This window comes from Pleurodeles waltl, chromosome 7, assembly GCF_031143425.1.
Source record: "Pleurodeles waltl isolate 20211129_DDA chromosome 7, aPleWal1.hap1.20221129, whole genome shotgun sequence".
NCBI lineage: Eukaryota > Metazoa > Chordata > Amphibia > Caudata > Salamandridae > Pleurodeles > Pleurodeles waltl.
Window position 1 is genome coordinate 981425569 of NC_090446.1, and position 27762 is coordinate 981453330.

The 27762-nt window shown below is 48.2% G+C and overlaps 1 protein-coding gene across 1 annotated transcript in view; it reads right to left on the reverse strand.

Annotated features, from left to right (window-relative positions):
• NPLOC4 (NPL4 homolog, ubiquitin recognition factor) overlaps positions 1 to 27762 on the reverse strand; it is a 340333-nt gene that overhangs the window by 278157 nt on the left and 34414 nt on the right. Inside the window, exons 4-5 of the mRNA XM_069199778.1 lie at positions 15933 to 16127; positions 13623 to 13671 (exon numbers count right to left, since the gene is read on the reverse strand). Coding sequence (XP_069055879.1) covers positions 13623 to 13671; positions 15933 to 16127 — 244 coding nt within the window. The remainder of the gene's footprint in view (positions 1 to 13622; positions 13672 to 15932; positions 16128 to 27762) is intronic.

The following is a 27762-nucleotide window of genomic DNA, read 5'->3' on the forward strand; positions in this document are numbered from 1 at the left end:
CCCATCAAGACTCACTCTCATTTCATCAGTCCATAAAACCTTAGAAAAATCAGTCTTGACGTTTCAGCTTGTGTGTCTTGTTCAGTGGTGGTCGTCTTTCAGCCTTTCTTACCTTGGCCATGTCTCTGAGTATTGCACACCTTGTGCTTTTGGGCACTCCAGTGATGTTGCAGCTCTGAAATATGGCCAAACTGGTGGCAAGTGGCATCGTGGCAGCTGCACGCTTGACTTTTCTCAGTTCATGGGCAGTTATTTTGCGCCTTGGTTTTTCCACACGCTTCTTGCGACCCTGTTGACTATTTTGAATGAAACGCTTGATTGTTCGATGATCACGCTTCAGAAGCTTTGCAATTTTAAGAGTGCTGCATCCCTCTGCAAGATATCTCACTATTTTTGACTTTTCTGAGCTTGTCAAGTCCTTCTTTTGACCCATTTTGCCAAAGGAAAGGAAGTTGCCTAATAATTATGCACACCTGATATAGGGTGTTGATGTCATTAGACCACACCCCTTCTCATTACAGAGATGCACATCACCTAATATGCTTAATTGGTAGTAGGCTTTCGAGCCTATACAGGTTGGAGTAAGACAACATGCATAAAGAGGATGATGTGGTCAAAATACTCATTTGCCTAATAATTCTGCACTCCCTGTACAAGAGTCTACAGAATTATTGATGCATAAAATAAAGGTTCACTGGACCTCCGTTCTTAAACAGCGTGCAACCAACCTATGGCTTTTCTTGTTTATTACAGATAGGGCTGAGTAACCCGTGGTCACCAACATCCACAGGACATAGCTAGAAATGTACACTCAATGACCTATTACTGCCAGGGTGAGGAGGAAGACTGACATAAATCAGGAATTTGGTTATAAACATTGTAAAGTGGTTTCTATCAACAAAGGTTTAAACTGAGATACTATTGATACACTACAAGTCAAGCCTATATAACATCTATGAACTTTAATCTACAATACACACTTATTTGCACTGGATGTAGAGCTGCCTGAGCTAAAATTCAACACACGGTCTTGATCAGTCCAGCCCTGATTTTGTTATGGGTGACAGTCTCCAGTGTCATTCACTCTTTTATTGGAGCCTGGACTGATGTGAATCCCAAGTTTGTACTCCTTGGTATTTTGCTAAATAAATTTTGGGAGTAGGCATAATTTATTGTGAGGGCTCCTCTCCATCACTTTCTGCTGAATGCAATGGCAACATCCAAGGTACATCTTCTGAGTGAAAGATTTAGCCCTATGCAAACAGCATTACGTTGGTTAATTGAAAAGCCAGGTATTTCGCTTCTTGTGGAATTCTAGAAGAAAGGAGGTGGCTCTGATGTGGAAAGGCCTCCCTTTCCATGACTCGTGAGTGATGTAAGAGAATGTCTGTCCTCCTGATGTGGTTCCATGTATACGTGAGATGTGTGCAAGTAGGAGTCGTCTGGAGCGGAGGGGTATAAGAAGTTGGTGGAAGGAGAGGTGACTGTTCAAGTAGGTGGGCCTGAGTTGTTTAGTGCCTTCGATGTGAGTGATGAATTTGAATTATGTGTGTATGTGTAATGGGAGCCAGTGGAGATAATGAGGTGTGGTCTGACATGAGATCTGCGAGGGAGGTTCAGGATGAGTCTGGCAGCTAAGTTCTGGATGGTTTGTAGTCTTCTAGTGAGTTGCTTGGTGATCCCGGGATAGAGGATGTGCCAGTAGTCCAACTTGCTGGTGACTAGAATGCGAGTAACAGTTTTTCTAGTGTTGCAATTTGAAGATCTTCCTTAGCATGTTCAAGGTGTGGAAGCAGGATGCAGTGGCAGCGTTGACTTGTGCAGTCAAGTCCAGTTACCTGTTGATGATTATTCTGAGGTTCCCGAGATGGGTTCTGGGTAAGGGTGCCAGTTTGGTAGGCCACCAGTTGTAGACCCATGGTGGGGTGTCTTTGCTGAAGATAATTACTTCTGTCTTTTCAGTGTTCCGTTTGAGACAGATGGCTTTAATCCAGTTAGCGACTTTGGTCATGAAGGCAGTGAACTTGTTTCTTGTGTTGAGGGTCCTTTCTGAGTACGAGAGTGTGAGCTGGGTGTTGTCGGCGTAGGAGAGGATGTTGGTGTTGTGTGCTTGGATGATGTTGCCCAGAGGGATTATGTATGCATTAAAGAGAAACGGGCTGAGTGATTAATCTTGAGGCACTCCGCAGGTACGTTTGCATGCCTCTGAGGAGTAAGGTGGCAGGCTGACAGCTTATGTTTTATCAATTAAGGACCATAAGTGAGTGGGTCCTTGGACATGAAACAGTGCCAAATGCTGCAGAACAGTCTACAAGAAAGAGGGCTGTTGTGTCTCCTCTGTCAAGATCATGTAGATGTTGTCTGTGGTGGCAATGAGTGCTGTTTCTGTACTGTGGTTGGCCTTGAATTCAGACTACATGGCATTGAGGAGTTGGGAGTTGCTGAGGAGGTATGTGACGCATTTGCTGCTTGGTAGGTGTTCTTTGGTGAAGGCGTGATGGGGGCAAGGGTTAGGGGGAGACCCCGAGTGGATGTGTTTCATGATAATCATCGATTTCAACAGTGGAGATGGCAAGCAGCAAGGTCAAGGTTTGTTCATCGGCTGTGATGGAAAGTTGAGTTGCGACAGTGACGAGGTCCAGTTGAGGGTGGAAGTTGCTGTGAATGGATATAATTTCATTACAGAATAATTCTTGGACCTTGGTGCAAAGGTCTTGTGAGAAGGTGATGTTGTTGGAGGAAGCAGAAGGTATAGTGAAATCTTTGATGATATCAGAGAGTTCCATGCCGCTGTTCGTGCTGGCATTGATCCGATTTGCAATAGTTATGTACTTAGTGTTCCATGTCTGCTGGTGGTAACTTTTTAAGGCTGATTTAAAGATCTCCTATCTGAGGTGCCTTGACTATTTCTTCATTTGTGTTCAAGTTGAGTGACATTTCATCAGTCTGAGTTCCGCTGTGTTCCAGCTGACCCGCCGTTGGATTGTTCTTGCCAGTGAATTGCGCTTGAGAGGAGCCAGGGTGTTGGTGTATGAAGTGATCTAGCTGTTGAGGTTCTTGATGGCTTTTGGCAAGTCGCTGGTTTGCATGAGCCAGATCCGCCTGGAGATGACAGAAGCGGACTCCTCTTCTGTGATGCTTTTCCAGCTGAAGTCAGTGGTTCCGCTGGTGGTAGGTCCAGTGGCGACTGGTGCCAGGCATAAATGGTGGGGCAAACAATCAATCATTTTGATCCAGTGATAGGCACTATGAGACACTGAGAATGTCTTTAGGGTAAAACCAATATGCGCACTCTAACCTGGAGTAAGCACCACTGCCATGCTGTCAGTCAGCAGAAGTGGCCTGCCCTCAAACATGGCTTGGGCCGGGAGCAGTGAAACATAAAATGGTAATATAAATTAATTTATTATCATTCTATTATTTTAATATCATTACATTTTTCAACTTTTCAGCATTTTAATCAGTCGGGTGACACCCCTAATGGAGGAGCTGGGTAGATCTGTGGTGGTGCATGACAGGTATGCTGAACTGACAATGGCATGGTCTGCCTGGTTCACAGTTGCTGGCTTGTTGGCTGTGATGCTGCTGACTGAAGTGAAACAAGGGGTTCAATATGTGCCCAGCAGTTTGGTGGGTTTAGTAATATGCTGGGTTAGGCCACAGCTTCCTAGAAGGGCCGCAGAATTTCAGCCTCTGCTGTCTTCTGGGTGAAAGTTAAGGTCTCTGAGGAGGACAACACCACCACCACCACCACCACCACCACCACCCACTACCCTGCTCGACAACCTCTCCAACTTCGGCCTCAAACAACTCGTCGCAACACCGACCCACTGCGCAGGACAGATACTCGACCCAATTTTCTCTGCCAGCAAACACATCTCCTTCAGCCACACCATTGAACTCCACTGGACAGATCACAGCTGCATCCATTTCTCCTTCAAGAAACCCACAACTGATTCTCCACCACAGATAGAACAAGGTCACCGAAGACCAACTAATGACTACCCTCTCCCGGAACCCATCCATCGACACACTGACACAGCTGCCCGCAACTTCTGGCAATGGATCTACACCTGTGCCAACACTCTCACCCCGATCAAAAATCACTCCCACAGATGCACCAACAGAAAGGCCTTCTGGTTTAACGCCGACCTCTACGAATCTAAGCAGACATGCCGAAGACTCGAAAAGAAGTGGCGCCAAGATCAGACACTGGACAACCTTCAAAAACGCCATCCGCAGACACCACCAACTCATCCAAACCGCCAAGAGAACCCCCTTCAAAGAATGCATCAACAACAATGCACACAGCCACAAGGAACTCTTAAACATTGTGAAGGAACTCTCCAATCCCAGCTCCAAGGCCAACGACATCCCGCCACTACAAGACCTCTGCGACTCCCTAGCCTCCTACTTCCACCGCAAGATTGCAGACATCCACGATAACTTTAGCACTCAGCTGCCACCCCCCCCCCCACCCGTCCTCCCCCCCGGCAACCACCAACACCACAGACTCACCGCCAACTAGCCTCCTGCTCTCCTGGACCCCCGTCAACAACAACGGCATCGAAATCATGAACACCATCTACTCCAGCTCACCATCTAACCCCTGCCCTCGCTACATCCTCAACAAAGCAAGCTTCGTCATTGCACCCCAACTCCGGAAGATCATCAACAGCTCTATCGAGTCCGCCACCTTCCCGGAGAGCTGGAAACACGCTGAGATTAAAGCCCTCCTCAAAAAACCCAAGGCGGACCCAAAGAACCTCAAGACCTTCCGGCCTAACTCCCTGCTCCCCTTCCTGGCAAAAGTCATTGAGAAGGCTGTCAACAGACAACTGACCCGCTTCCTCGAGGGGAACAGCACCCTGGACCCTTCCCAATCCGGATTCCTCAGTGTAAGGAAATGCCTCCTTGGCATGGTTACCCCCTAACGTTTTGCCTTTGCTGATGCTAAGTTTTGATTGAAAGTGTACAGGGCAGTGTTCTTTCCCTAAACTGTACATTTGCTTCCACAATTGGCACAGCCCTGGCACTCAGATAAGTCCCTTGCAACTGGTACCCCTGGTGCCAAGGGCCCTGCCGCCAGGAAAGGTCTCTAAGGGCTGCAGCATGTCTGATGCCACCCTGGGGACCCCTCACTCAGCACATGCACACTGCCTCACAGCTTGTGTGTGATGGTGGGGAGGAAATTACTACGTCGACATAGCACTCCCCCTCAGAATGCCATGCCAACCTCACACTGACAGGGGCATAGGTAAGTCACCCCTCTAGCAGGCCTTACAGCCCTGATTGAGGGTGCACTATACCACAGGTGAGGGCATAGGTGCATGAGCACTATGCCCCTACAGTGTCTAAGCAAAACCTTAGACATTGTAAGTGCAGGGTAGCCATAAGAGTATATGGTCTGGGAGTTTGTCAAACACGAACTCCACAGTTCCATAATGGCTACACTGAAATCTGGGAAGTTTGGTATCAAACTTCTCAGCACAATAAATGCACACTGATGCCAGTGTGCAATTTATTGTAACATGCACCTATAAGAGGGGATCTTAGAGATGTCCCCTGATTACCAATCAGACTTCTAATGTAGGCTGACCAGTTCCTGGCAGCCTGCCACAAACCAGACAAGTTGCTGGCCACGTGGGGAGAGCGCCTTTGTCACTCTGTGGCCAGGAACAAAGCCTGTACTGGATGGAGGTGCTTCACACCTCTCCCTGCAGGAACTGTAACACCTGGCGGTAAGCCTCAAAGGCTCACCCCTTTTTTACAGCGCCCCAGGGCATCCCAGCTAGTGGAGATGCCCACCCCTCCAGCCACTGCCCCCACTTTTGGCGGCAAGGCTGGAGGATATAATGAGAAACATAAGGAGGAGTCACCCACCAGTCAGGACAGACCCTAAGGTGTCCTGAGCTGAGGTGACCCCTGCCTTTAGAAATTCTCCATCTTAGTTTTGGAGGATTCCCCCAATAGGATTAGGCTTGTGCCCCCCTCAGGGAGGAGCTACAAAGAGGGTGTAGCCACCCTCCAGGACAGTAGCCATTGGCTACTGCCCTCCCAGAGCTAAACACACCCCTAAATCTAGTATTTAGGGGCTCCCCAGAACCCAGGAAATCAATTCCTGCAACCTGAACCAAAGAAGAAGGACTGCTGACCTACAAGCCTGCAGAGACGATGGACAATGACAACTGCTTTGGCCCCAGCCCTACCGGCCTGTCTCCAGAGTTGAAAACCTGCAACCAGTGACGCATCCAACAGGGACCAGCGACCTCTGAAGCCTCAGAGGACTGCCCTGACCCCCAGGACCAAGAAACTCCAGTGAGTAGCGGCTCTGCTCAACAATCTGTAACACACTTGCAACTTTTCTGCAACTTTAAAGACTTCACATTTCCCGCCGGAAGCGTGAGACTTCCCACTCTGCACCCGACGCCCCGGCTCGAGATCCAGAGAACAAACACCACAGGGAGGACTCCCTGGCGACTGCGACCCTGTGAGTAGCCTGAGACAAGTAGCCTGAGACGACCCCCCTGAGCACCCACAGCGACGCCTGCAGAGAGAATCCAGAGGCTCCACCTGACTGCGACTGCCTGTAACAAGCACTGCACCCGCAGCCCCCAGGACCTGAAGGAACCGTACCTCAGTGCAGGAGTGACCCCCAGGCGACCCTCAGCCTAGCCCAGGTGGTGGCTGTCCCGAGAAGCCCCTCTGGTGCCTGCCTGCACTGCTAGAGTGACCCCCAGGTCCTTCCACTGAATCCTATCTAAAACCCAATGCATGCTTTGCACACTGCACCTGGCCACCCCTGTGCCGCTGAGGGTATGTTTTGTGTGCCTACTTGTGACCCCCCCAGTACTCTACAAAACCTCCCCTGGTCTGCCCCCGAGGACACGGGTACTTACCTGCTGGCAGACTTGAACCAGAGCACCCCTGTTCTCCATAGGCGCCTATGTATTTTGGGCACCTCTTTGACCTCTGCACCTGACCGGCCCTGAGCTGCTGGTGTGGTAACTTTGGGGTTGCCTTGAACCCCCAACAGTGGGCTGCCGATGCCCAGGAACTGAGACTTGTAAGTGTTTTACTTACCTGACAAACTAACCATTACTTACCTCCACCAGGAACTGTTGATTTTTGCACAGTGTCCACTTTTAAAATAGCTTATTGCCATTTTAACAAAGACTGTATATAATATTGCTTTTATTAAAAGTTCCTAGCTTACCTGTGTGATTTACCTTGCATCTTGAACGTGTGGTTCTTAAAATAAACTAAGAAAATATATTTTTCTATATAAAAACCTATTGGCCTGGAGTAAGTCTTTGAGTGTGTGTTCCTCATTTATTGCCTGTGTGTGTACAACAAATGCTTAACACTACCCTCTGATAAGCCTACTGCTCGACTACACTACCACAAAATAGAGCATTAGAATTATCTAATTTTGCCACTATCTCACCTCTAAGGGGAACCCTTGGACTCTTGTGCACACTATTTCCTACTCTGAAATACTACATACAGAGCCAACATCCTACACGCAGCAACCACAGCACCGAAACCGCCCTAATCGCCGCCAATGACGAAATCCGAACCATACTGGACAACGGCGAAACCGCACCCCTCATCCTCCTGGACCTCCCAGCTGCATTTGTCACCGTCTGCCACCACACCCTACGCACATGCCTCAGCAATGCAGGAATCCGCAACAGAGCCCTGGACTGGGTCACCTCCTTTCTCACCGGCACAACTCAAAGAGTCCGCCTCCCTCCATAGCGCTCTGAAGCCACCAAAATCATCTGCGAAGTGCCCCAGGGTTCGTCCCTCAGCCCGACCCTCTTCAACATCTACATGGCTCCGCTCGCTAACATCGCCCAATCTCACCACCTCAACATCATCATCTCATACGCCAACACCACCCAGCTGATCCTCTCCCTTAAGAAGGACTCCAGAAAGACCAACCTCCACGAAGGGATGAAGGCCATCACCGAATGGAGGAAGAACTGTTGGCTCAAACTCAACTCCGACAAGACGGAGGTCCTCATCTTCGGCTCAACCCCCTCCGCAAGGGACTACTCCTGGTGGTCTGCCACTCTCGGATCCGCTCCGACCCCCACCAACCACGCATGCAACCTGGGATTCATCCTGGACTCCTCACTATCCATGACCCAGCAAGTCAACGCCAATGCCTCTTCCTGCTTCAACACCCTCCACATGCTCCGAAAGATCTACAAATAGATCGCCACGGAAAGCAGAAGAACAGTCACCCAAGCCCTCATAAGCAGCAAACTGGACTAAGGCAATGCCCCCTACGCAGGAACCATGGCCAAACTCCAGAAAAGGCTGGAACGCATCCAGAACGCCTCTGCACGCCTCATCCTGGACATCCCCCGCCAGTGCCACATCACAGGCCACCTGGGAGACCTGCTCTGGCTCCCCGTCAACAAAAGAATCACCTTCAAACTCCTCACCCACGGTCACAAAGCACTGCACAACACCGGACCAGAATACCTCAACAGACGGCTCTCCTTCTACACCCCGACCCGACAGCTCTGCTCCGCCGACCTCACAACCGTCCCTCGCATTTGCAGAACTACAACCGGCGGCAGATCATTCTTGCACCTCGCCGCCAAAACGTGGAACATCCTTCCGACCCATCTGCATCAGACCAAGGACCTCCTTACCTTCAGGAGACTCCTGAAGGCCTGGCTGTTCGAGCAGTAGCAGCACCCTTTCCCCAGCGCCTTGAGACCCTCATGGGTCAGTAGTGCGCTTTACAAATTCCTTGATTGATTGATTGAGGATGAATGTGCTGGTGTGGATGATGAAGGGTGCAACAAAGTCTAAGATATCACTGTTAAAAAGGGTGCAGAGTCCCAGTGGTCTGTATATGAGGGTTCTCTCCAGGGAGAAGTTGGCTGTGATGAGTAACCTGAAAGTAAGGTGTTCCATTTAGCTGGTGAGAATGTCCAGGTAGGTGTTGCAGCTAGTGGGATCTTTGTAAAAGATGGCAACCCATCGTTTATTGACTGTATACTGCATGGAGATCTTGTACCCGTCAAGGATGGCTGTAGTGATGTCCCGTGACGAGGTTAGGTTTAGCCATGTGTCCCTGAGGAAGAGTAGATCCAGAGCATGTTTGTGCAGTAGATCTCTGTGGCATTTCTAGTGAGTAAGCGGAGGTTGAGAAGCATGCACGCAAGTATGGCATTTTGTTTGGGTGATGTTTGGTCTATGCACGCTTGAGCAAGTGGCTGGTTTGTGTGTGTGCGCGAGTGAGTGGAATGCTGGTTGCTGTCAGTGCAGGAGTGGTGGGTGTAGGATGTAGGAAACTGCACGTAAATTTGCAGGTGGTGCATGTGAATGCTCCTTCTGTGTTGTGTGGTGCTGTGTGGCAGCAGTGCGGCAAGTGGCAGGTGGAGTTGGGAACAAGAAGGAAGGAAGGAAGCAGACTAGTAGTGGGTAAGGGAGAGTGGGGGGGTTGGGGGGGGAACCTGGGTTCTTGGCAGTGGGAGTGGGCCAGAGTCAGACAAGTTTACCCATTGAGGCTTCCATGCTGCAACCAACATTAAACAGGTCCTGGGAGGAGTAGAGGATACCACAAGTGAGAAATCAGTGATGTCACTTCCTGATCAAAACTATGCACACTTCACAGAGCACTAAAAGATTTATGTAGCACAAGGATTATGTCTGGGGCCAGGTGCAGTAGATCTTGAGGTGATTCATGCAGGCACACAAACTGGTCAGAGAAGCACTGGTTATAAATGGTCTTGATGGACTGGAATCCCAGCAGAAGATTCTTTAGAGGACACTGCAAAGGGAACGATTGTGGAGCTGCTGGGGTTAGAATTAGTTTGTTTTTCCAGCTGCCTGAATATTGGCTCCACTAGTCCCCCAAGTATGACTGAAATGGATAAATAGGTCAACAAACATTTGAAATAATGAAGAATGACCACACAAAAGAAACACCCACATAGGTTGTTGTATGCTTTACCTTCTGACCATTCCAGCAATATACTTGTATGGAGTACAGTGGGTCCTCCAAAAGAAATACTTTTAGCCTCTTGGGTGCCCAGGACTTTCCCTACATAATGTATATTGCATAGCGAAGTAGGTTTTGACAACGACAGATCGAAATGCAACCGCAGACGTTGGAAAACATGGAATGCTTTTTGATATGAATGTATATTTACCACACAGTCATCCACATATAAAGAGATGAATGATTTCATTCTTCTTTAATGTGCTGCCACCAATGAAATAGCTTTCGAAAACGTGCAAGGGTCTAAAATGAGGACTTACATTGGAACTGCCCCTCAACCACTAGGGCCACGAGAACCCTCTGGTGTTCCTGAAATACTGGAATATGAAGTATGCATTCAGCACACTTAACGAAGTTAGGGATACATTGGATGAAGAGTTAGCTTTCTGAATTTCTCCTTTTTCTTTAATTTCTCTGCAATTGTGTACTCTAGTATGAATTTGGGTAATACATGCCCCTTCAGGATCAGCTCTTCAGCTTCTTTTCAAAGAGGAATTGCAACAACTTCTTGTAGTTGATTCTGATGAAGTTGGGATTACAGTTTTTGTGGAATTACCAAACAAGGAATATAGGGCCACATGTAGCAAACTCCAAGATTGCGACTCGGAAATTGCGAGTCGGACAGACTCGCAATCTCAGATGCATAACGGTGTCCCAGACACCGTCTGCGACTCGCTATGGGGTCGCAAAGACCCACCTCATCAATATTAATGAGGTGGGGCGCATTTTGCGACCCCAAACGAGTCCCTGCATTCACAGGGATGGTGGCCTGCTGAAGTCAGCAGACATCCATGTCTGTGACTGCTTTTTAAATAAAGCAGTTTTTTTTTTCATTTTGCAGCCCGTCTTCCTTAAAGGAAAACGAGTTGCAAAATGAAAAAAACTTCCAAAACCATTTGGTTTCGTTTTTTCAGAGTAGGCAGAGGTCCATAGAAAAAATAATTTTGGCGACATTCACTAATGTGTTACCACCAGTGTGACTTTGGTGGTAACTGCGAGTTGCTTTGCGACCGCATTCGTGGTCACAAAGCAATTCTGAATTGCGATGCAAGTCGCAAATAGGAAGGGAACACCCGTTCCTATTTGCGAGTTGCATTCACAAATTGCGAGTCGGTAGCGACTCGCAATTTGTGAATGAGCATCGCGTTAGGCTGTTTGCATGGCGCAAACTGCGATTTTCACAATTTGCACCATGCAAACGGCTTGCTACATCTGGCCCATAATGTCTTCTCCAAGCCCACAGCTTTCAATGTTCCTGCTTCTGCTTTCATCCTGCGTATTTTAGCTTTTGTATGGCTACTGAAGAGAGTTTCTACAAATGTAAAGTTTAAAAACTGTCGCAGTCCATCTAACTTTGGATTATTCAGGTGACCCAAGATTTTCAAAGCCAAACCATTACAGTACTCGAGCTGTAAAATCTGAAGAAACAGCTTTCTGCTGATAATCTAGTAAGAGTTAAAGTGCCTTACTGAAAACATTTTTGGAGTCCTCTCTAGCTCTATGAAGGTTTTCAGCAAATTTCTGCAATGGTTCCCTGAAAGATGTTCTCTAATGCCCTGAGAGAGCTGAAGCACTTCTAGACTTCATTAAGGTAGCAGCTGAACCAGTTAATTTCCTCTGTGCTTCATCAGGAAAACTGTTAATGAGGAAACAATGCTACGTCTCTTTCTGGCACAAGCCAGAATTACAGCTGTTGACTGACCATTTGTCCTAAGGAAATGTGGGTCTTGCTCAGGAAGCCTTTACTTGTTCAATATTTGCTGTGTTGCTGTTCAATTGCCAGTTCTGTTAGTCCTGAGACTAAAGTTAGCACTGGTTTCCCTGATGAAAAAGCCTGCAAAGTCTCAACAACAATAGAATTTGTGATTAAGGGATAGAAATAGAAAAGCTCAGATTTCCTCTATCAGGAGGAGAGTCAGTCAAAGCTCAGAGAATAAGTCTTATATCTGTGGTGGTGACCACATTCAGGTTTGTGCCATAATCCAGAGTATACAAATGAAGAGAATGCTTTCTACCAGCATGTCCACTTCTAGGTGTGAGGCCTCTCCAAAATGAGCGGCAATTCATCTTGGGAAGTTTATGTGTAGGAGTAAGGAACCATGTCTTTTTCTGATTTTTGGTAGTAAGCCTTCTGTGTGATGACAACTTCTCAGAAATGGCAGAATGCAGACAGTTGTCTCAGAAGCCATGCACTGGAGGGGACATCACAAATATAGGTATCTTTTGTACTGATACAGAATAAGCTGGAGAATACTCATCGTAGGAAGTGGAAGGAGACATCTTGCAGGTGCCTTAAGGTGTTCGGATGTTAAAGACGGAGGGCCTCATTATGAGTCTGGCGGTCCATGGGCAGCCAGACTCACGTTGGCGGCGAACCGCCCACCATATTACGACCGTGGTGGAGACATCACAGTGGAAATGCCGCCACTGCCAGGCTGCCGCCCTCAGGCAGCCTGGCGGTCTTGGCGTTTCAAATCCGACAGGGCAACGCAGATTATGAGTCCCATTCCGCCAGCCTTTTCTGGGTGGGTCACACCGCCAGGGAAAGGCTGGCAGAATGGGTGACTTGGGGGCCCCTGCACTTGGCATGGGCAGTGCAGGGGCCTCCATGCACAGCCCCGTCGTGCATTTTACTGCCGGAATTATGGGCAGTGAAATGCGCGACGGGTGCTGCCGCACCGCCACATTGGCGCCAGCTCCATTAGGAGCCGGCGTCAATGTAAACACCCTGTTTCCCGCCGGCCCAGCAGGAAAATCATAATAGGGCCGACGGGGGCTTCACTGCACTGTCGGTGAAGTGGAGGCATTAAGTTCGGCAGGCGGCAGTGCCGCTCGCCGAACTCATAATGATCCCCTATGTCTGCTTTGAATGTCTGATGTCGGAAGAACACTGGAGGGGTCTTTGAGGCCCAACGGCTCTTTCGTCAACGCTGAATGGATTTGCAACATCATCTCTATCCTTGACAACTATCAGGTGGCATAGCTACCAGATCGCAACGTCGATGAGAGTCGTGATGTTTCACACTTACCTATCTCTTGTTTTGGCTCTTACTAAGTGGGGATCCCCAAAGAGGTCTTAGTGATTCTAAAAAAAAAATCTCTTCGCCGGGAACTCCTGATGCATCAGAGCATTTTACAACAAGTTCTTGAAACTTCCTGCCTGTCACAGATTGCCCTGCAGGACATTGTGTACATGCTGGTGTGAAAGACAAGGTGCGGGTGTCTATTTCACCTTATTTCGTCCCAAAGTAGGGACGCTTCAAAGTCAAAAAGAGTAAAACATCCATTCCATTGTTTGCTTTATTTTCATAGTAAAGGGGTTTGTGAAAGATATTTGGTGCTAAATATTTCTTAACTGTAAACAAACAAATACATGTAATTTCACCAACAGAGTCTGCTTGCTAGTTTTTATTTCAACAAATGTCTCTTTTATAAAATGTAGTTTATGTATTTTCACACACCAAGACAGGGAATAAGAGTCCTGTCTCAGCTACAGCACTGTTTCCCTTGCACTAAAACAAAATTAGGAAGTGCCAAAAATGCCAAACTGCATCTTCCACATTTGTGTGATGTCATTTCAAATATGTGATCTTACCTCCAAAGGCACACAGTGTACACATTTCCCCAGCGGCCCATGCCTGCATCTAGTTAGAGAAAAATACCAGAGCAAACAATAAGTACATTTATATCAATACAAAGTTTATACATAGTAGTAGCCATTTTGAAGTGGCCTTCTTTAAGTTGAATCAACTTGCTGATGTAATAACAGACATCACTCACACACAGCTAAAAGTTAACTGGTTAGTAGCTGTGACAGTATGAAAAGCCACATTGCCTATGTGAATATACATAAAAGTGCCCTTCAGATGGCTTTTATTCCTATAACAGATGTATTCAGCCACCATGATATCTTAAAAGCTAACCATATCACAAAGATATTAAGACCAATTTTTGCCTGATCCATGTATTCTTTATAAGTTTAATAACTGCAATCTCCCCACTTCATTAGAATGTTATGAGAGGGAATTATTGGAATTGATCAAAGCAATGCAACAACAACTTCCGGTTTAGTAACAACACAGAAAAAGGGTTCACTACTTCTACTTGCCTTATTCATCTCCCACCAGAAATCCCACATATTGCCTCCCAGAAAAACTATTAAGAAATAACTCCATGACAGATCATGATCTTAAGCTGTAAGTAGCAGGTATCCTCTCACCACTAAATGAGGAGTGGCACAATAAAGGAAACCCATGATTTTTAAAGACAAGTAGATGAACGGTGATTTTTCCAATTTCTGCCCTTTTACCTCTCCCTCAAACGTCTCTCCTCCTCTGTCCCTCCCTTTCTTCCAGTTACTTCTACCTCCCAATCTAGCAACACAGCCATCATACAGTCTGTAGGACGAGTACCAGAAGACCATGGCACACATACTACAACTGAAATAAAAAAACCAAAGCAAATACCTTCATGGACCTTTAAAAGACCAACAAGCAGCAGACAAATTAATGCCACAAAGAAAAGGAAAACTCCAAAAATTTAACAAAGACGCAGGTACACAGAACATTAAACAATTGAACAGGCTCCCCTAACTCGTGTTGCTCAAATCATAATTGCCAGACTTGCTCAGGTTAGTGGAAGGTTGCAAGACCAGACTTCTTTTCATAGCCACACATTAACACTGTCTGGAGCCAAGAGACCTGTGTATTAGGGACTGACATACTATTCACAAAATATGAACATAAGTACTGTAATTGAGGATGTAGCACTGGAACAGTTATGCTACATGATCTCTCCAAAAAAGTCAGCAATTGCTTCTTTAACTCATGCCACTGGTATAACCCAGTTTACTGTGTTGACTATTAAATCATGAGACATATGAACAATTTTCAAGATTGAGGGCAACCTTAATTCTCTACCTCATGAGGCTCAGAACATGGTGGCTGTAGAGACTTAAAGCACATTCTACACTGTTGGCTGCCACTTCAAAAGAATACTGGCTGTTGCAGTGGGCCCTAGTCCCAAGAGCAGACCTCCTTCAGCTTAACACCACAGCTCCTTATTCAGTCAGTCTGACTTCTGTATGTGACGAGGGAATAATGTGAATGCCCTTGCTAGCCAGCACATTATGCATGGACACCTTCTGACCAGTCTACAAATATTACCTTTGTCCCTAGGTAGATTGCAAACAGTGCTAAACGTAATTTTGGCAGACTTGTCCTTTCTCAATGGAGAGTTTTGCTTAAAGGCGTTACCAAATTTTCCTCTAGGATTCAGCATCTGTTCCATTTTGCTAACTCTTAAACAGGATGTCAATAGTCTCCTTCTACAGTAGGGTCAGAAAGTAGCATTGGCCTCACATGACCACTAAAGCACTATGCGATTACTGGCCAACTAGAGCTTTGTCTAATGAGATCACCAAGGAAATCTTTTGTGGCACACAATCCGGAACATTCACGTTCAAAGCTACGTTCTGCGTGAATACTGTAGCAACCCAGACCAATCAATCTCTTAGCTTCACTAATTTTTTATTGCAAAATATGAATGCCAGTTATTTGGTTTTCTTTGATGGTCTCTCAGTGGGGTTCAGGTGTACCAGTGCTTATGTGAAATACAGGAATATCGCTAGGAAATAAGGCATGTCTGGTGTGGCTTACAGAGACTAGTAAAAGATGCAGTGTATCAGGGCCTTTCAACATCAAGTTAAAATAATTTTTGAGTGGAAGTCTAGGGTTATAAATTCTAAATTGAAAAAAACAGTTCTAAAATTGTGCAGTTCCTAGAAATGTGTGTTAAAAAGACTGCTAAAAAAAAGTTGGGACAAAAACAATTTGAAAGCAATTCTCTGTTCAGATCTGAAGATAAACAACAATCTAATCTGTATTACTGCAACTTCAATACATACAGTTGTGGGTCCCGGTTCCTGTAAATCTTTCCTTCCTGTTTTATCAGAAATTGATCTATGTCATCTTCTACCACTTGGGGAGCACTCAGCGGTCGTGCCTGTGGGATCACCAAAGAGGTCCCTGCAGAGGTTTCCATGATCTCAGAGGAGGAGCCAGCAGGGCCAGAGGGGTACAGGAACAGCATGTCACCATGTCTGCAGAAGACAAAGTAACAAAGAGATAATAAGAATTAGAAACTCAGTGCCTGAGTCTGAATCATCAAGTCCTTAAGGGGAGAGCCCACACATTTCAACAGGTATGAATTCAAATTCTAAACTCCTTGATGGCGTTAACTAACACAAAAATAGAAAGAGCACAAACATGATACTTCTTAGGAGAAATGTATTTTGCTAAAACACCCAACAGAGACAGCTCTTACATTTAGCTAGATAAATGTCATCACATGTATTTATTGCAGTTAATAAAAGAAAAACAGCATGATTGCAAAATTACAGATTACATTTTTATGTGGTATGATGAATCAAACCAATGGTTTCTGCCCTTCCACCTCACAGACAGTCGGAAGGATTATAAAGTAAAACAGTAGGATGAATAAGGGAGTAATGTGGATAAAGATAGGTCAGGGCATAGTGGTACATAAAGAACAGGTTACTTATCTTCAGTGATGCTTTTTCTTGTAAAGAGTCTATTCTAATTGTGAGTTCTTGTGGAGGGCATGGCTACCCAGAGGCCTCCCAGCGCTGTCTAAGACAAAGAAGGGACCAAGGAAGTAAAGAGTTAGCAATCAAAGAGCCAGGACTACAAGGTTTTGCGGAAAGGGAGTTCATGCTCTAGAAGGCGCAGTTCCAGAGGCAACAGGTTCCAAAGCCTGTGGACCCTGGGCACCTGCAATAGATGGGCAGATGATGAGCGAAGAAATCTCTCTGGAAGATATGGAATGGCTATCATCCTGCAAAGTTCTTACCTTATGAATATCCAAGGCACCAGACAAGATCTGAAAAATGTTATCACACAACATCTCGTCAGCATCGTCAAGTGGTGCAAGGTGACTCCAGCCTCAACTTCAACGGCCCCAAGACATGACAACATCGGGCTACGTCTGGAGCCACCTTGGAGTCCGTTCTGTCACATTTTCTGTACAAATCGAAGCCCACAGAATAACAACTACGCATGGACTAAAATGTCAGCAGGTAAAAAGTCAGGACAAGAAATGTTCTACTATATGGAATAGTTTCAGAACAAGCTCAACCTCAGAAAGGTAAGATAGGGAGTGGTGAGAAAACTGGAGGAAGATAATTGTATACACAAGAAAAAGGGTTATAAAAGATATATTTTCTTCTGATAGTTCTACCTGCAGATTCCACACTTTCTGAATCAGTCACAATGCAGTACCCAACATGGAAGGGGATGGTTACTGTGGAAAGCCAATCAACCCACAAATCCACACAGAACTGACCTGGCAAAGTAGATAAAGTAGCTAAGCTGTAGTGCTTGGAAAACCAGGTTGCAGCCCAGAAAATTTCAATCACCAGAATGCTCCTATACAAAGCTGTGGAAAGGGATTTGACCCTAGAAGAAGTGACCAGAATAGCTTTAGAAGAACCCTTCTTTGTCAAAGCGTAGCTAATCTTTATGCAAAGAGTGATATAAAATTAAATTGTGTTCATACCATTAAAACCAGCAAAACTAACAAAAAGCTGGTCATTCACCTTGTCCTGCCCTGTCCAATCAATGCACAACAAGACAGCTTTGAAAGACTTCAGCTTGTGTAAACTCTCCAAATCCATGGAAGGAAGGAAGGAAGGAAGGAAGGAAGGAAGGAAGGAAGGAAGGAAGGAAGGAAGGAAGGAAGGAAGGAAGGAAGGAAGGAAGGAAGGAAGGAAGGAAGGAAGGAAAGTCTGACTGCCTTGACCTCATGGAAAGTGAGAACCCACTTCATCCGAAAGTAAGACCAAGGATGCAGACCCAACTTGTCCAGTTAGCATGTCAAGCTCAACAGGGTCTGAAGCTGGCCGATCTTGCAGAAGGAGGAAATGGGCACCAGAAAGGCAGCTGAGTTTAAGGGCAAAAGATCCATTAAGTAAATGTTAAAAGACTGAAACCGCAAATCCAGGAAGAACGCAAGAACAAAATTCAAGCCCCACGGTTGAACAATCAATGGTGTGGGAGTAAACATGAGTTACAATCCCTTCAGACATCTGGCCACTAAATGCAATCTAAAGAAAGCAGGGTTATCAGGTAGGCATAGGAACAGCAATATGTGGCCAAGCAGGCCTTAACAGCTGAAACCTCCAGACCCTGCTGGACAAGAGAGCAAAGCGCAGAACATTGGTGAGAAACCCCAAATGGACCCACGCATTCCTCACTAAACCAGGGCAAACCTTTTCTTAACTGCCAACATAGACTGATTTGTTAGGAGGCTTCCTAGCAGTCTAAGTAACAACATCCACTTAAAAAAAGGGTGATCAAAAGGAGCCACGTAACACTGATAAATCTCCATGCATGGATGTAGAGTGTCTGAGGGCTGAGGTGCAGAAGTGGACCAACAGATCTGTTCTGTCTTGAAGGCAAAGAGGAGGCCAAACACCCAGTCCCAACAGTTCAGCATAACAGTCCAAGGCACGGAGGATCATCTCAGTTCCATCTCTGCAGACTTTCTGAAGGACCCATGACAGAAGTGAGATATGAGGGAACATTATAAAAGATTTAAAGTGGACACTGCAGGGCACAGATCAAGTGACACTTCCTACTGAAGCAAAAAGGATGATTCGTGGACATACAAAGTGTGAAAAGATCACTCCTGTCACATTAGCATGGAGTATCCATTCATGGTCTTTCAAACACAACCTGGTCAAAAGTTCAACACCATGCCAGGCATGTTGCCACTGCAAAGAGTGAACCAAGGGACCAATGCCACACGCGTAGATCCTCCATAAAGAGTTCTGGAACCAACTCCTGCATGTTTTTTTTTTTAAACAGAGGATGGCCATGATGATGTACAATAGAACTTTCACCACATGACCCATAACAGAAAAAATGCTTTTGAGGAAGAAAGATGGCTAGTAACTCCAGAAATGTCACATAAATGAGCTACTTTGCCACATTTGACATCTCTCCCAGATAATCACCGCATGTCATGGAAGAAGTATCCATCACCATGGCCGTCTGCATCAAGGGAGGCAAAAAGGCTGACCTTTATAAACAATGGGAATACGGAAACAATACAGTCTTGGTAATGTAACTACTGAATCCAGAGGTACCATTAAAGAGAACACACCCTGCTCCTCCACTGAACATGGGGAGCTAGCAAGATACACAATAACATGAGGCTCAAAAAAGCAGAGTAACTTGAAAACAGAATGTTGCTCAAGTCTGAAACATCAAGATCATATCCCAGTGTACGGGATCCTCTGAGGTGGGGAAAACCACAGCCGGTGAAGAGCCAGATTGTGTGCCAAGTGGTTGAGGACCACCCGGGGGAGATTTTGCCTTCAACAAACAGTTGTCCATGTATGGATTTATGTGGTCACCACGATCAACAACTTGACGAAGACAGATGGTGCAACCGTGAAGCCAAATTGCTATCTGCAGATTGGCAATCCTTAGATCTAACTATAAAGTGGAGAAAGCATCTCAGACCTGGTAGGACTGTGATGTGAAAGTAGGAGTTCTGCAGTTGTAGTAACACAACCTGGTACTGCTGGTTGAGGGACAAAAGGATCTGCTTTGGGGATAACATCTTTAATCTGTCCAGTGACAGAAAATGTGAGGATTCTCAAATCCACAAAGGCCAGATGCAGACATCCTTCATGGGGATCAGGAAGCTGTGGGTATAAAGCAGAGTTCTTCTTACAGAAAGGGGAACCATTTTTATCGCATTGTTTTGAAGTATGGCATGAAAGTCCACCTTGAGGCCTAGTGTGACTGGTATGTCTGACTGGATGTGGAAAGCGCTAGAGGAGTAGCCATAAAGGGCAGTGTATAATCCTTTCACATTAGTTACATCACCCACTGATCTGTGGTAATTGTGCTTCAATTGTCCAGAAATGCAAATATCCTCACCATGACTGGTAGATGATGGGTGGGAAAGGGAGAACTGAAGTGGTCTTGTGGCTTTAGAACCGGCAGCAGCTGGGCAGGACTGTTGCTGCTGCAACTAGTGATGTTGACCAGTGTGGTCTCCTACACTTCAAACGAGATTCTGAAGAAGTTGCCTATGTCTGGAGAGATGAATTCTCAAGAAAAAGCCCACCAATGCAGACAAAATTATCTGGCTGGGGAGGTAAGCCCCAGGAGCAGCCATGGCATGACTTAACATGAAGTGCTCTAAGCAGAAGTCAGCCTTCTGCCCAGAAGGTCTTTGATGTCAAAGGACATGCCGAAGAACAGGCCTCTATGTCTCTCGAAAAGACCTTAGAGGCATCCAGGCAAGCCTGTCGATAACCACATCTTTGAATAAAGAACATGTCCATTATCAGTCGAACATAAGCTGCATTTCATGATCTGTTTGGCGGCATCAAATCAGTCTCGGACAAGCTGATGTGCCCGTGCCTAGGAGGTTCCCAGACACAAAGACCTTCTATGCTAGGATATCTAATAATTTGGGCAGGAAGCTGGCTCTCTATATGGTGCACTAAAGAGAAGTACACCATGTAGAGATTCCAGTAGATCCCCAATTGGTTTCCAGAGGCAAAAGTATATAGGACTAATGTTCTATTTTGCGGTAGCGTGGGCAAGCAGATAGACTTATCAGAGGGTAGTGCTAAGCAGTTGATGTACTTACAGAGGCAAAAAATGGACACACACTCAAAGAATAAATCTGAGACCAATGTAGAAAAATAACACTTTTTTATGTATACTTGGAACTCAAGAACTTTAGTATAATGTAAGTATGTTTTCAAGCATAAATACTTTTTCATAAAAAAAAAAAAAAAAAAAGATACAGCGCAATTTAAGAGTTCTTCAGTGTTAACCCACAGGAGGAAAACACAGTTAGCAAACAATCGTTTATTGATGACTCGTGGGAACAATCTTGTAGACTTAAGGTAAGAACTGGGCAAGGGTCAGGCCACACCAAAAGGTCACTCCGGGCAGCACTGGGGCGGCCGGGTGCAGAGGTGCAGTACACGTCAGATGCCCAATGTATTTCAATCGGGGATTGGTCTCCAGGGACTTAGACTGCAGGCTCAGGCTGGTGGACCAGTCGGGGACAACCAACAGGCAAGTTGCAAACTTGAGGTGCTCGGGGACGTAGGTGCACCTGCGTGCCTCTTCTCCGATTCCCTAGGGTGTCCTTTGGCATCGGTTTTCCTTGTACTGGATCACTTGCGATTGGGGGATCCTGTGGTCTGAGGCTGCAGGCGATGTCGGAGTCCAGGAGGGGGGAAACCACCGTAGACTCAAGCTCAAGGCAGCCAGAGGACATCGTTGACACCAGAGGTCCACTTTAACTCGGGCCGGCGGCAAAGGGTGCAGTGGTTGCTTTAGGTGTTGGGTTCTCTCACCATAGTAGCTACAGGACTGGGGGGGGGGGTGTATGCAGAGGCTGCAGGTGACTTCAGGGAGTCCAGGAGGGGTGAAACCACAATGGACTTAGTCTCTGGATAGCTGGGGGGGGATCTTGCTGGCACAGGAGGTCCACTCCCACTCGGATCAGTGATAGTGGGTGTAGTGGTGACTACAGGCATTGGGTTCTTGCGCTGCCAGAGGCTGCAGAGTCTTTTCTTTGGAGTTGGTTAGAGAGCAGGTCCCCTGCTCACGACAGAATTTAGGGGTTCATTACAACATCGGTGGTAAAAGCCGCTTACCGCCGTGCAGAAGACCGCCAACACACCGCTGCAGCCGCGGAATTCCACCACAGCTATTATGACCCACAGCTCGGAGTCCGCCAAAATTCAGACACCCACACAAGCCCGCCACACCAAAGGTCAGTGATAAACTGGCGAAAACAAAACCTCCACCGTCACGCCAACAGAAACACGCCCATGCTATCATGACCCACGAATCCATGCGGCGGTCTTTCAACCGCGGTATTCCATTGGCGGTACACACCGCCGCGCTCAAAATACACACACATCTCCAAAACACCACCACATTGGACAAATCGAAATACACACACACCTGATACACATACACACACCACTCCCACACAATCAATACTATATAAAACACACATCCACATCACCCACAAACCCCTACGACCAAAAATTTTGACGAAGGCCAGAGAGACAGCACAGCATAGACAACCCCACCACACAGAGGCACATAACACCATCACCCACACTACATCCACGCACAAAACACCACACACCACTACATATCACCACACTTATCACCACATACACCACCCCACACATCACCTACACCACCCCATGGCACGGCAAAGACACCCCAGGTTCTCGGAGGAGGAGCTCAGGGTCATGGTGGAGGAAATCGTACGGGTAGAGCCACAGCTATTTGGATCACAGGTGCAGCACACCTCCATAGCTAGGAAGATGGAGCTATGGCGAAGAATAGTCAACAGGGTCAACGCAGTGGGACAGCACCCAAGAAATCGGGACGACATCAGGAAGAGGTGGAACGACCTACGGGGGAAGGTGCATTCCGTGGTCTCCAGGCACAACATCGCGGTACAGCGCACTGGCGGCGGACCCCCACCTCCTCCCTAACAACTAACAACATGGGAGGAGCAGGTCTTGACCAATATGCATCCTGAGGGCCTCGGAGGAGTCGGTGGAGGAATGGACTCTGGTTAGTCAAATCTTAACTATCATATCCCCCACCCTACCTGCATGCTATCACAGACCCCCACCCTCACCCCCTCCCCTATCACTCCAATTCCTCACGTATGTACTACTAACACAAAACACACATTCTAACCCCAAGCCCTGCATGACACGACAAAGCATGGACACCCCTCACTAAAGCATGCCCTCTGCACATACCCATAACACCCCCCCAACCATCATCACACAAGCCCCCACACAGGAATGCTAGCACTGGGGTACACGCTCACCCACCCATTGCACACCATGACACACACAGATGCAATAATCATGCTTTTACACCCCTGCAGGACCACTACCCAACGTCACCAGACAGGAGGGTCCAGACATCTCTACCCCACCCACAGAAGAGGCCCACAGTGATGACAGCAGCTCTGTCCAACTGGATCCAGATGACCAGCCCAGACCATTGTGGGCCTCGGGACAGTCTGTTCCCCACACCCAGTCACAGGCCACCACAGAGCTTCCACCCTCTGGTAACACCAGCACAGCACCCACCCAGCGGGCCCATACCTCCGTACCCGAGACACGTCAATCAGCTGTGTCCCCACCACTACAGGGAACCCAGGATAACCCACCACCCCAACAACAACAGGGACCTGGGGGCAGTGGTAGTGGGCACACGGTCCAGGGGACGGAGACACAGGAACACAGGGGAACTGGGAGGGCTGCTGTGCGACAGGGGGCGCACAGGCCAAGGGAACCCACTCTCCACAAGGCCCTCTCCTCCATCATGGGAGCCTACCACCACTCCCAGGAGACGATGGCAACGGTACTGGCCAAGTTTCAGGAGACCCAGCACCTGCAGGAGGAACATTATTTGGGCTTCAGGGAGGAACTCAGAACCATCAGCACCGCCCTGGGCACCATCGTAGGGGTACTGAAGGAGATACTGAACACCAGGAGGGACACCGTGGCACTCCAAGGGGCCCCTGACACTGGCATGGACGAAGAACTGCCCACCACCTCCGCCGGCACTAGTGGACAGGAGGCGCTGCCACAGGACCACCACACCAGCACCCCAGCCCCTGCAGACGGAGAACCACCCCGCAAGCGGTCCCTGAGATCCAGGAACAGGACAGAGCATGATGAGACCCCCGCCAAGAAATGAGACCACCCTGATTGTCATCCCACTGTCCCACTTTGTAACCCTTTCCATATTGGAACTGCCCCAGCTCCACTTCCTATGCCCATATGGGCAGTGCACCTGTGAGACTAATAGACTGGACTCTGCCATGGGCATTCCTCCACCATCACCCCTCACCATTTTACCACCCCCTCCAATATTTAGCACTTCAATAAACACCCTTGAAGCACAAAACAATCTGGAGTCAGTCTGATTTTGAAAACGTGTATTAGCAATGACAGTGACAAAATCCGTTCTCAAATGTAATGTCAACATACCTATGTCACACATCTCAAGTCCATGAGGAATCTAAGCAGATGACACACGTTGGTAACCACACCTGTGAAACCGTAATGGAAATGTACAACTCAGTTACCATATACTGGTTGAAATCGATAGACAGGATAGAGGTAGAAGTGTGAAAGTACTTGTAGTAGGCAAGAATGTGTTCTCACCTGTGTGTTACTGGAAATATTGCTGGATAACTGAGTCCCTGTTGTCAATGTCTTCTTCATCTGCTTCCTCCTCATCACTGTCCACATGCTCCACAGCTGCCACAACACCGTCATCTGGATCATCCTCCTGCAGAAAAGGCACCTGGCGTCGCAAAGCCAGATTGTGAAGCATACAGAAGGCGATGATGATGATGATCTGGCACACCTTCCTTGGTGAGTAGAATAGGGAACCACCTGTCATACTGAGGCACCTGAACCTGGCCTTTAGGAGGCCGAAAGTGCGTTCGATCACCCTCCTAGTCTGCCCATGGGCCTCATTGTAGCGTTCCTCTGCCCTGGGATTCCTCACTGGGGTCAGTAGCCATGACAGGTTGGGGTAACCAGAGTCCCCTAATAGCCACACACGGTGCCTCTGGAGTTGACCCATCACATAAGGGATGCTGCTATTCCGCAGGATGTAGGCGTCATGCACAGAGCCAGGGAACATAGCATTTACCTGGGAAATGTACTGGTCTGCCAAACATACCATCTGTCCATTCATGGAATGATAACTCTTCTGGTTCCTGTACACCTGTTCACTCCTGTGGGGGGGGGGGGGTGGGGGGGGGGGGGGTAACGACTAGAGCTACATGGGTCCCATCAATGGCACCTATGATGTTGGGGATATGTCCAAGGGCATAGAAGTCACCTTTAACTGTAGCCAAATCCTCCACCTGAGGGAAAACGATGTAGCTCCGCATGTGTTTCAACAGGGCAGACAACACTCTGGACAACACGTTGGAAAACATAGGCTGGGACATCCCTGATGCCATGGCCACTGTTGTTTGAAATGACCCTCTTGCAAGGAAATGGAGCACTGATAGCACCTGCACTTGAGGGTGGAATCCCTGTGGGATGGCGGATTGCCGACATCAGGTCAGGCTCCAACTGGGTACACAGTTCCTGGATTGTGGCACGGTCAAACCTGTAGGTGATGATTAAATGTTGCTCCTCCATTGTCAACAGTCTCCACCAGCGGTCGGTACACCGGAGGATTCCGCCATCTCCTCACATGTCCCAGCGGGCGGTGCCTAGGAAGGACAACAGCGACCACAGAGTCAAACAACTCAGAGGTATGTACCCACAGTCTACACAGAACACGAAACATAATCCAAAAAGTTGTCTGTATGTGTGTTGAGTCTAGGCCTAGGTATGTGTGACGCAGTTGAAAATGAAGCCATGTGGGCCCCTGAAATGGCAACTGCCTGACCTCTAAACTGGGAAAATGGGATGTGAAGTAACTGCGCTGGCGTTGTACACCGTCGCGGTAGACGGACGAAGACCGTGGCGGAATGCTGCATTGGTTAACATTGTACCCTATGGGTCCCAGGAGCCAATGACGAAGTGCCGGTGATGATACGCACTGCCGCGGACGTCACCGCTGCGGAAGTGACCGCCATTTTCTATCTGTTCAATCACTCAATACCTGATCTTTGACAGGAGAGGATGTACACTGCAAGTGCTGCTGTGACCTCGGTCTGGAAGAGACAATGGCTTGTGCGTCTGGGGAAAGGGCCCTGCCTTCACTGCACAGGAGTTGGAGAAGCTCGTGGACGGGGTCCTCCCCCAGTACATGCTACTCTACGGTCCTCCAGACCAACAGGTAAGTACACAGGGAGCAAGTTGTATGGGCTATGCCTGTGTGGAGAGGGCTGGTTGTAAGAAGTAAGGGGCCACAGTTCTGCGTGCATGAAGGACTGTGAATGCATGTACCACATGGCAAGGGTAGGGATGTGGGCCACTCACTTTGACGGTGCAGTTGGTAATGACTTCTCTTCTTCCCATGTACATGTCATGTAGGTCAGCGCCCACCAGAAGAAGGATATTTGGCGTGCCATCACCAAGGACGTCCGGACACTGGGGGTCCACCACAGACAGAGCACCCACTGCCGTAAAAGATGGGAGGACATTCGCCGCTGGAGCAAGAAGACGGTGGAGGCTCAGCTGGGGATGGCCTCCCAACGTGGGAGGGGTGCCCGTCGCACCATGAGCCCCCTGATGTTCCGGATCCTGGCGGTGGCCTACCCTGAGTTGGATGGGCGCTTGAGGGCATCACAGCAGACACAAGGGGGTGAGCACAACATCATTCTGCGGACTTTGCGCGCAGTGAAGGTGTCTGGGTGGGGGAGGAAGGCTGTGGGTTCCCCTAGGCCAGGGCGAGTTCTGTCGGCTAGGCCCCTCCGTAATGCAGGCCATGTGGCATTCCACCCCACCTCTGTAGAGTGCCAAGTACAGGTATACATGCCCCTGTGTCATCTATGTGTGCTGATGTCCACCATAGCCATGTAGGCCATATCCCAGGAACTGCATCTGTAGAGCCCAACAGCGCGGCGTAGTGCAGGGGGCTGCTGTGTCTGTATTGTCCCCCAACGATAGCGGTAAGCCATGCACTCAACCTGTCTTTCTTCTGTCGTCCCCGCCCCTTTTTGTGGTCTCCCTGTTCTTCTGTGCATCAGCATCATCAGGCGGAGGTACAGTGGAACCGGAGCACGAGGGAGCTGCATCCCACATGGCCATGGAGGGCCACACCACGGACTCGGAATACACCAGTGGGACGGAGGGCGAGGGGAGCTTCACGGCGGTCACAGGATCTGCAACCAGCGACAAGGACTCGTCCTCCGATGGGAGCTCCCTTGTGGTGGTGGCAAAATCTGTGCCCCCCACTTCTACAGGTACAGCCGCCACCCCCCCTACCAGCACCGCCCTCCCAGCAGCCCCTCAGCCTTCGCCCCGTGCCCGCTCACCCAGGAGGGTGGGCATCACCTTCACCCCAGGCACCTCAGCCCATGCCCCTGTCACCTCTGCTGCCCTAAGTGAGGAGGCCATTGACCTCCTCAGGTCATTCACTGTTGGGCAGTCTACCATTTTGAATGCCATCCAGGGTGTAGAAAGGGAATTGCAACACACAAATGCATTCCTGGAGGGCATTCATTCTGGTCAGGCTGCCCTTCATCGAACCCTGCAAACTCTGGCCTCAGCACTGATGGCAGCCATTGTCCCTGTCTCTAGCCTCCCCCCTCCAACTTCCTCCACCCAGACCCAATCCCCTGTACCCCAGCCTATCCCAAGCACACCATCAGACCAGCCTGCACACACCTCAACACACAAGGGAAGCTCAGGCAAACATAAGCACCACACATCCCACAGGCACTCACGCAAGCATCACACACATACAGACACACCAACATGCACTGCTTCCACTGTATCCCCCTCCTCCTCGTCTCCCTCCTCCATCCCAGTGTCGTCTACACTCTCATCTGCATGCACTACCACTACAGGCACTAGGTCCCGCACCAGCACACCCACCACCACACCCCGCTCACCTGCACTCACCACCCCGACTACCATTTACACGTCCCCTGTGTCCTCTCCCAGTGTGTCTGTGACACCCCCTCCCAAAGTACACAAACGCAGGCACACATCC